Source organism: Silene latifolia, chromosome 2, assembly GCF_048544455.1.
Source record: "Silene latifolia isolate original U9 population chromosome 2, ASM4854445v1, whole genome shotgun sequence".
Taxonomy (NCBI): Eukaryota; Viridiplantae; Streptophyta; class Magnoliopsida; order Caryophyllales; family Caryophyllaceae; genus Silene; species Silene latifolia.
Window position 1 is genome coordinate 135,245,359 of NC_133527.1, and position 10,413 is coordinate 135,255,771.

The 10,413-nt window shown below is 37.5% G+C and overlaps 1 protein-coding gene across 1 annotated transcript; it reads left to right on the top strand.

Moving 5' to 3' along the window:
- Nucleotides 1-2,288: 2,288 nt before the first annotated feature.
- On the top strand, nucleotides 2,289-3,436 carry LOC141641351 (uncharacterized). Its single transcript, XM_074450018.1, has 2 exons — nucleotides 2,289-2,425; nucleotides 2,566-3,436. The coding sequence occupies exons 1-2, from the start codon at nucleotides 2,289-2,291 to the stop codon at nucleotides 3,434-3,436; spliced, it is 1,008 nt and encodes a 335-aa protein (XP_074306119.1).
- The last annotated feature ends 6,977 nt before the right edge of the window (nucleotides 3,437-10,413 follow it).

The following is a 10,413-nucleotide window of genomic DNA, read 5'->3' on the forward strand; positions in this document are numbered from 1 at the left end:
AACAAACAACCTCGAACAATAATAAAAATAATAGGATCGGTAGAATAGTGTTACCTTAATATATATAGATACTAATTTTTGGATAATGGCCATATAATTATTGAGATTACGATGGATGATAAGAAAACCGAGTTGGTACAATTAAGGCCAAAGTATAGAGGAGAGTAGTTGAAGGTGGGCACCGTATATACGAATGGAATCAATGGATAAAAACGTTTACTGGAGAGAAAGGCTTATAAATATGAATAGTATTGTTTTGGTGATTAACTTTGATAAAAGGAAAAAATCAGGATGGTCTCACCCATGTGAAGATCAGTAGGTAGAGGAAAACCATGCGGCCAACAAAAGAAGGGATTTTTGGAAAGTAGAAGTAAACAAGGGTTTAAGTCTTTTTATATTATAAACCATCATGTGCACTTTTTTTTATTCATCAAAAGAAAACGTAAATTAGGAAAGTTTATAAAGTAATCATAATTTGTAATATTTAAAAATATATAAAATATTTAAGGTATTATGTTGGCATGTATATGGAAGATGTGTATATGATTAAGCATGTGAAGTATTAATTGTTGTGAGGAAATGTGAAGAATGCGATTTTGGTTGATTTTACAAGATGTTTACCCTTAATTGTTTTCGCTGTCATTTACTGTCTGTTTAGAATTATTAAACGAGATTTTTATTTATGATACCCTTGTGAGTTAGCTTTCATACGCCACTGGTCTTATATTCAAATAATACATGGTTTAGGAGAATTAAATATTTTAGTGGACAGTGGTCGAAGTTTTCCTGTACAGTGATGTTTCCGCGCCATATTTTTCTAAAATTTGTTATTTAAAAACTACTTATTGATTAGGCATGATTCTAACTCCACTGTTTAAAAGATTCGTATTTGTTTTTAAATTGATAAGCCACGTTACACGGAAATATCTTGACAATTTATTGTGATTTTTACAAGTTGACCTAAGTTTCTGACAAGTTGCTGTGATAGTTTGTAAAATGCATTATAAATTGATCTTATGAGTTTTTGACTTGATTCTTTTTCTCATGATTTACTAACTCTCTGTATTTTCTAAAAAGTATAATTTCTCAAGAAGTAATTACGTTATTATTTATCTATGATTTTTGGAAGTTGTAACATGTTTTCCTCATCTTTGAAAATATATATTATGCTAAAATTTCTAAAGAATTGTTCTTATTTCTTTTACCTTGGCATTTTGATGTTGTAATTTTGTGAAGTAGATTACCATGTCTAGTGATATGCGGAATGTGTTCCCTAAGCCTATATATATGTTCACATTAATTACATCCATGTTGTAGTTAGATGTCATTATTAAGAAAAGATTAACTAAACAATTATGTGTATTTTGTTATAGAGTATTCTTTATTCTGGCAATGTATTCGTCGCTAGTTAAGTAAATTAGTTGAGTTTAAATAAAGTTAGTTCGAGTATACTGTATGTTGTGGTTATGCTATTTAGAAGTAAATCAAAGATTTTGTTATTCATTTAGCCACTAATGGGTGTTGTGTTGGAAATAATAGTTGTCTTATGTTACGAGGTGTGTTTCATGTTTTGTGTTTGGTTGTTCCTTTTGGTTGATATTCCGAACTTCGAGGACGAAGTTTATTTTTAGGGGGAAGGAATGTGATACTACGAGTGTTTTAAGTTATTATTGTGATACCTTGTTATAAGATTGGCATGATTGATAATTGTGAAATGCATAATTGTGTTGGATGGCGCTTAGTTATGAGAATGTCTATGTGTGTTGTGGTAGTAGTTGTGGGCGAACTTCGGGATGAAGTTCATTTTAAGTGGGGAAGACTGTAATACCCCGTATATTAATAATAATTTATAAGAATAATTTATGTAATTTAATAATTAGTTAAATGACATTTCTAATAATAAATACAAGTAAGAAAGTCGGGAATTAGGTTTAGCTAATATAATATGGGCCGTGTGCTATTGATTAGTTGGGCCAAAATCTATTAATTGGTATGAGTGTAATCGGGATTGGTATCGGGAATTAATATGGGAATAATAATAATAATAATAATAATAATAATAATAATAATAATAATAATAATAATAATAATAATAATAATAATAATAATAATAATAATAATAATAATAATAATAATAATAATAATAATAATAATAATAATAATAATAATAATAATAATAATAATAATAATAATAATATAACCGGCTCTCTCTCTTCTTTCTCTCTCTACTAAATCCTCTCTAATCGCGATTGTTTCTACGATTCACGATCTGACGAGGGTGGCGCACCATGGCCAGAGGCCGGCCGCCCAAATCCTCTGGGCCTCCAAAAACTGCTGCACCGGAATCGCCTGTTGTGGTCGATGTGGGGTTGGAGGTGCTCCCTGCTACTGAACCTTTATCGGAATCTATTCCGATCCTGTCTTGGTGACTACACCGCTCATCGTTGTCCCGGAGACTCGGCTACTCATCAATCGACCTACACCGACTGGTAACCCTACTAATGGGGGAAAAGTTGCATCTGAGGTAAACCCTAAAAAGTCCTACTCTAATGTTTTGAAAACCAGTTCGAAAGGAATGAATCTCTCTTATGTGAAATCTCCAGAAAATTCTGTGGTTGTGATAGAACAGGATGATATTGTTGATGAATTGGACTACTGGAAAACTACTCTTGTAGGCACTGTTTTGGGTAGGTCCTCTACTTTGGCTCAGATACAAAGCCTGGTTCTTAAATCTTGGTCTCATATCACTACACCTGAAATCCTCTACTTTGCAAAAGGCTGGTACTATTTCCGTTTTGCAAGTACTGAGGATATGGAGAAAGTAAGGTCTAATGTTTGGAACTTGAATGGTTACCCTATGGTTTTTAAGCCCTGGTCCCCTACAGTAGTGGAGGAATTAAATGTGACTCATGTTCCAGTCTGGGTGCTATTTCCTGGGCTTGATCCTTGTTACTGGTCACAAACGGCCCTCAGCAAAGTTGCAAGTGTTGTGGGTAACCCTATTTGTGCTGATGAGCATACAACCAACAAAAGTAAATTGGCCTTTGCACGTATCCTTGTTAATGTGGATCTATCTCAGGAATTACCTAAGGCTGTCCAGCTTAGCACTCCTTACAGGGGAGAGGTCCTTCAAAAAATAGTCTATGAGTGGTTACCGTATTTCTGTACTAAATGTAAGAAGATAGGGCATACCAATGATAGATGTGGAATTGCAAAACCACGAATGGAATATAGGAAAAAGCAAGCTGCCACTGAAAAACCTGCCACTGTAGTGGACAATGCTAAGCCTGTCTCTGTAGTGGATAAGCCAACGCACACTCCTCCTGCTCAACATTTGGATGGGGATGGTTTCCAACCTAACCATTCTAAAACTAGGGTAATTCCTAGGAAGGAAATTATAGCTACTAATCTGGATAATAGATTTCAAGTGCTTTAAGAAGAACCTGTGGGGACTTCTCAAGTACTTCCTAATACTATGGTAATTGAACTGGCTCATGAATCAAATAGGGATCCTGGTGGAGGACCAGTCTCTCATGATAATCTCAGCGTGGAATGTTAGAGGTCTAAATGACCCAATAAAACAGCAAGAAGTGTTAGAGTACTTCTTAGCTAATAAAGTGGACTGTGGGGCCATTATTGAAACTCATGTTAAGGCTTCCACTAGTAGTTTTATTTGGAATAATAAGTTTTCTAGATTCTCTATGGCTAATAATAATGATTCTCATCCAAATGGGCGCATTTGGGTTCTTTGGCATCCTTCTGTCATTACTTTGAAAGTCTTAGAACAATCAGCTCAACATCTGCATTGCTCTATTCTTTACCATGCTACTCAACAGCATTTTCATGTCACCTTTGTCTATGCCTATAATAGGGGAACTGATAGGATTGCTCTCTGGAATAGTCTAAAAGCTATCTCTGCTTCTACTAATCTCCCTTGGACTTCTTTAGGAGATTTCAACACTACTTTACATCCTGAGGAAAGATTAGGTAGTGAGCACCTTAACTATAGAGATATGGATGATCTTAAGGAGTGTTTGGACTATTGTGGGTTGGTGGATCATCCTGCCACTGGCTGTTCTTTTACCTGGCACAATAAGCAAGGAGATCAAGGTAGATGGGCTAAGCTTGATAGAGTTCTGGTTGGCAGCTCTTGGTTTGGGCTTCTTCTTTCTTCTGTCACTTTCCTCCCTGCTGGGGTTTCTGACCACTCCCCTTGTATTCTCAACATTGACTCAGGATTAATCAAGAGAACTAAAAGCTTCAAATATCTTAACTGTTGGGCCTCTGACCCAACTTACATTGCCTGTGTTAGCAAGTACTGGCAAGCTAACTCTTATGGAAACAAGATTGGGCAACTATTTCAAAAGCTTAAAGCTCTTCGACCTGGGTTTAGGAGTCTGCATAACTCTACTTTCTGCTCTCTTACTGAGAGAGTTGCTAAAGCAAAACGGGATTTGCAGGATTCCCAGATGCAGTTACAAGAGTCTCCCCTGGACAGTATCCTTCTAAGTCAGGAAAAGTCTCTATACCTTCACTATAAATGGTTGAAAGTTGCTGAGCAGGACTACCTAAGACAACGAGCTAAAGTCCATGATCTGATGCTTCATGACTCTAATACTCGTTACTTTTATGCCAAAATTGCTGACAAGCAGGCTAAAAAGATTGTTGGCAGCATTACTGATGGGAATGGAACCCTCTGCTCTGGTGTAAAAGCTGTTGCCCAGGGGTTCCTATCCTATTATAAAGGCTTTCTAGGGACTACCTCTGCAGTAAAGGATCTTCCCACTGATTTATTTCACACTCAAACTGTCTCCCCTGCTGTTTATCCTAATCTTCAGGGCCCTGTCACTGACCTTGAAATTCTCCTTGCTCTTAAATCCATTGATAGGCACAAGAGCCCTGGAGTGGATGGTTATACTTCTGGATTTTTTCAGGATGCTTGGAGTGTGGTTGGCAAAGATTTCACTGCTGCTGTTAGGGAATTTTTCAGTAAAGGGATCATGCCCAAGGCTGCCAATTCCACTTTACTTGTCTTAATCCCAAAGAAGCCTATCCCAGCCTCTGTGACTGATTTTTGCCCTATAGCTTGCTGCACTACTTTCTACATGGTAGTGAGTAAAATCCTAGCAAACAGAATCAAAACTATCCTACCTGAAATCATTGGGCAAGAGCAGGCAGCTTTTGTGCAAGGCAGGGATCTCTTTGACAATTCCATGCTTGCACATGAGCTCTCTTTCAAGTATTCAAGCTCCCTTCTTACCCCTAGATGTATCCTAAAGGTAGACATTCAAAAAGCCTTTGATACTGTCAATTGGGAATTTTTGAGGAGTTGTCTCACTTTACTTCATTTCCCTCCAAAGCTTGTGGCTTGGGTGATGGAATGTGTGACTACCCCTATTATTCTCTCAAAGATAAATGGTTCGGTGGAGGGTTTTTTCCCTGGCAAAAGAGGACTGAGGCAGGGAGATCCTCTTTCTCCTTACCTCTTTGTTATCTGTATGGAAGTCTTATCTAGAATTTTGAGAAAATTACCAAGTGCAAGGGGGTTTTCCTACCATCCTAAATGTGTGAAACTTAATCTCACGCATCTAGTTTTTGCAGATGACCTTCTTATTTTCTCTCGAGGAGATGTTCCCTTCATTGTTGCTGTTGGAAACTGCCTTAAAAGGTTTGAGGATTACTCTGGTATTAAAGCTAACCCTATGAAGTCTTGTCTCTATTTTGGAGGGGTGGCTACTGATGTGAAGTCTCAAATCCTTTCCCTTACTCACTTTACTGAGGGAGAGTTCCCTTTTAGGTACTTGGGACTTCCTCTTCACACTTCCAGGCTCACAAATGAAATGTATTACCCACTCTTGGAGAAGCTACGGGTAAAAATTGGCCATTGGACTAACTCCCACCTCAGCTATGCAGGGAAGCTTCAGCTTATAAATTCGGTTATTTTTGGTATGCAAAATTTCTGGGGGGCAAGTGTCATTCTGCCAAAAGGGGTAGTGAAGAAAATTAACAAAATTTGCAAAGACTTCCTTTGGGGCATTGAGGATGGTAAGCGTAGGCACGTTTTTAAAAGTTGGCAGACTCTATGCCTACCTAAAACTGAAGGTGGGATGGATATAAAGGAGGTCATGGCTTGGAATCATGCTTTAATGGTTAAATGGGTATGGAAATTGCTGCATAGACCTGATGGGATCTGGGCTCGCTGGGTTCATGCCTACCTTCTTAAAAGTGTTGATCTCTGGAACATCCCTCATAGCATTAGTCAGTCATGGTACTGGAACAATGTTCTTTACTCCAGGGATAGACTTTTGCAGCTAGCTGGCACTCCTTCTTTGGCTGCGAAGTGTGTTCAGGACTGTATACAGCAGTCTCAGTTCCTTTGCAGCTCCATGTATGAACTGCTCAGACTCAGAGCTCCTCTTCAACCTTGGTCAACTATTATCCACAGCTCAATCAGTGTCCCAAAGCACAGCTTCATCAGTCTTCTTGCTATTCAAAACTCTCTGCCTACCATTGATAATTTGTGTGCAAGAGGAATCCACTTGGTTAATCGTTGTTCCCTCTGTGAGAATGCAGCTGAACAGGGATCACACCTCTTCTTTACGTGCCCCTATTCCACAGCTGTTTGGTGTCAGGTGGGAGCATGGCTGAAAGTGGCTATTGATAATGATCTTCCTGGCACCCTTCTTTGGTTTCAGACTCTAAATAAGGGTAGTAAGCAGGCACAGCAACGTTGTCTTTGTGCTTTCGCGGCCACCATTTACCATATCTGGCATGAAAGGAATCGAAGGATTTTCAAGGGGTTGAGAAGACCCCCTGAGATTCTTAGTTTGCATATTCAGTTTGTAACTCTTGTAAGAGAAAGGTGACTTGTAATCTGTTTGGTGTCTAAGGCTTTTTTATCTTGGCTTTTGTAAGGGGGATCGCTTTGATCTCCTTTGTAGATCTGGTCTAGGGTCTTGTAAACACTCTAATTATAAATTTATAAAGATCCTTTGCATTTCTGCAAAATAATAATAATAATAATAATAATAATAATAATAAAGTTATGGCAAATAATAAATTAGTAAATATCGTATGAGGAAATCCTATTTATGGTAAGATTAACATATATAATAATAATAATAATAATAATAATAATATAATGTCAATTATTAATAATGGTAGTTCTTATACTAATTAGAATAAGGTAAATTATATAGTTTTCTAATTGACCTCACATTCTCTATAATCCTACCCTATAAATACCCTATTAAATCTGAAATAAATCACAAATTAAGAGGAGGAGCTTTTGGAGACGGAATTATCAAGCGGTAATTAATAGGTAACAATTTCTAATCTCGTTTTATTTTCTTTTACAGCTGAATGTCAGACGATCTTAAAACGCTTAGAAACTGACCCAAACCTTGACGAAATCAGACCAAATTTTGGGAGGTGGTACGTGGGATTGCAAGGGTTGGAATAGGTGTGGTGGTGGTGTCAGGGAAAGCCTAGGGTGGCGGTGGCAGGCGGCTAAAGGTGGCTAGTCAGGGAGGTGTTGCGAGTTGGTCGTGGGATTTGGGATGGGTAATTGAACCCTTTAATGGTCGAGTCTTGACCTGGGTAAGGTGGGATTGTGTCGGGGGTAGTTAGTAGACCACCTTGGTGGTATCTTGGTGGCCGGAGATGGTGATTTGCGGCGGTGGTGGCCGGAAAATCGCAAGAACATGGGTTTGACGCAGCTGTTTTAAGACGAGCTCGTGGTTGCGTTTCTGACCGTGAGTGAGGTTGGAGGGTACCGTTGGAACCGTCATGGACCAGGGGTGGAAATGGTGGTGGCCGTTGGGTGTGAGAGTTGTCGTGGTGGCTGTGGTTGTGGGTTTAATACACGGTGTTGGAAGGGTTATTGCATATGTCGTGTTTTGAAGGAGTGTTAGGGCGTGGGTTTTGGTTCTGGTGGTTGGGCTTGACCTGGTTCTGGGTGGTCGTCTGGGCTTACCGTGGATGGTGGTGGTTGATACGGTGAGGCACGACCAATGAGGGTGTTTGTGGGTGATTGTTACGGGTGGTTTATATGGGTGTTTGTGGAGTTTTGTTTATGGGTATTAGTTATGGGTTGACTTATTTGTTTGTGACGGGTTTTGACTTGGGTGACTCGGATTTATTTTGTAAGCGGGTTTTTAATATCGTAACCTTTAATAATTAATAATAATAATAATAATAAGTAATTAATTTGAATAATGAATATAATTTATAATTAAAAATGAAAAGTAATAATAAATAATTGAATTGAATTATAATATTTTGATTAGGTGACGGTTGTGAAGAATTATAGTCGGATCGGATTGCTTTAATTATTTGGATTGCTTAAGCTGCTTAATTGGAATCGCTTGGCAGGTATGGATAAATACTACTCAACTTTTACTCGATAATGTTTGTTGGATGAATTATCAGATGTGAAGTATATGTCGTTGGTTTATATTGTGGTTATTGGTTATCTCATGTCATAATTATTGGATACCTCAGATTCGTTCTGAGATGATTATTATTGTTGTTGATCATGGCAATTGTGTTGGATACCTCAGTTTTATACTGGGATGGTGGATACCTCAACTTCGGTTGGGATGGTGGATACCTCAACTTCGGTTAGGATGGTGGATACTTCAACTTCGGTTGGAATGATGTAAAGTGAGCACGTTGTTAAGGGAGGTGTGCTAAGTAGAAAGGATGGAGCACGTTGTCAGGGGGCTGTGCAATGTAAAAAGGAAATTGGATTGTTATCGTATGTTTTTGTTGTTAGAATTTATTCCTACTCAATCTCGCGGTTGACAGTGTATTCGTGAACACCTGCGGTGAACCGTTTTATGGGGAGCAGATTTGACAGGTACTAAAGATTAGCTGACTCGGGAGCATTTGGATGAGAGCTCGACTTGGACCATAGTTGAAGTCTAGATCACATAGAATAATTATATCACTTTATTTATTTCTGCTGCGAGTTGTATTGTATTTTATATTAAGTTATTTGGTTAAGTTGTAATAAACATGTATTCATTAAAGTTTTAATTTAAAGTAATTTGGTGAGTTGGACTTTGTTATTCACTACCTTGGGAAACCGAGATGGTAACAGTCCTATTTATTTGGGAATGTCTAGCTAAAGGCTCCTGAATAAATGGAGGTGTTACAACATATCCCTTTCAAAATACCCATTTGAAAAGTGGTTTTAATACCTTACTTATTTTCATAGTGAGGTATAACAATGATTTGAATCTTTAGCATAGTTAACAATTAGCTTAGCCTTCGTAGACATTGACATGCCTCTCTATGCAACTCTTAATCATAAATTTCTATTTACTTTGGATTGGTCTCAAAAATCTCAAAAAAATCTATTTACTTGCATAGACACCATTTTAGTTTTATGAGGCTCTTAAGTAAAATGTCGAATTTTAAAATCTCTAGTTATATCACTTCATAGATCAAAATCTTATATTCCAAGAACATCTTCTTTTGGTCTCCTCACGTAGTTCCCTTAAGAAGATCTTGTTTTGGTCTCCTCACGTAGTTTCCTTAAGGACATCTTCTTTTGGTCTCTTCACGTAGATCCCATCTAGCCAAGGTTTGTGGCTAGATTCACTCCCACTCTATCTTTGGGAGAAAAGCACTTTTTCTCCAAAGATAGCTTTTGAGCCACAAACAATGTTGGTGAAGGAGGAAAAACATATCACATATCAACTTTATAGTGGTTTGTTTGAGACAATTTGGAAAAATAATATAGACTAGATGATTTAAACTTGATAGGTGTAAAAATAAGGTTGGTAATATTCCCTAGTGTGAGTTCAATAACTCAATATAACTTTATAATTGATCTTACATAAGTAAGTTGTGACTTTACTCACAATGGCATAAGGAGAATCAAATTCATAACTCAGGGACATATAATGACTCAATCATTATAATTGTCTATTTGATCAATTTAAGTCGATAATGTTATGTTTCTAGATGCAAGTAGTGTATGATGACAAATTTTAGAACAAACGATACGATAAAGTAAGTGACTTGGGTTGCAAACCAAGTCACCAATATCCAAAATACAACCATTGCTTAAGGAAACAACCAAATTTCCAAGTCGAATGAGGAAATCAAAATAGTTCTAAAATTTCAAAATACAACATGAAAATAAAGACAAAGCAAAATAAAGCCAAGCTTCCATCGATCTAGCACCATGGGCGGCTACATCTAGCTTCCCTCAAGATCTTCTAGGCTTGTTTTTCTTTGCCCCTGTCCTTGCTTGGATGCCCTAATTACAATAAAAAGGGGTAATCATCACAACTTGTATCAAAATAGCAAAGTTGAGATCGAAACATAAAAGATAGGGATAGTTATTTACCTACTGGAATAACTTTTCCTGCTTTGATATCGCCAAGGTACTTTGGACAATTC

Excerpts from the sequence above, each read along its gene's own strand:
- LOC141641351 (XM_074450018.1), top strand. The coding sequence starts at position 2,289 with ATGGCCAGAGGCCGGCCGCCCAAATCCTCTGGGCCTCCAAAAACTGCT. Across the intron at positions 2,426-2,565 it reads TCTATTCCGATCCTGTCTTG|TTCGAAAGGAATGAATCTCT; the intron begins GTGACTACACCG and ends TTTGAAAACCAG.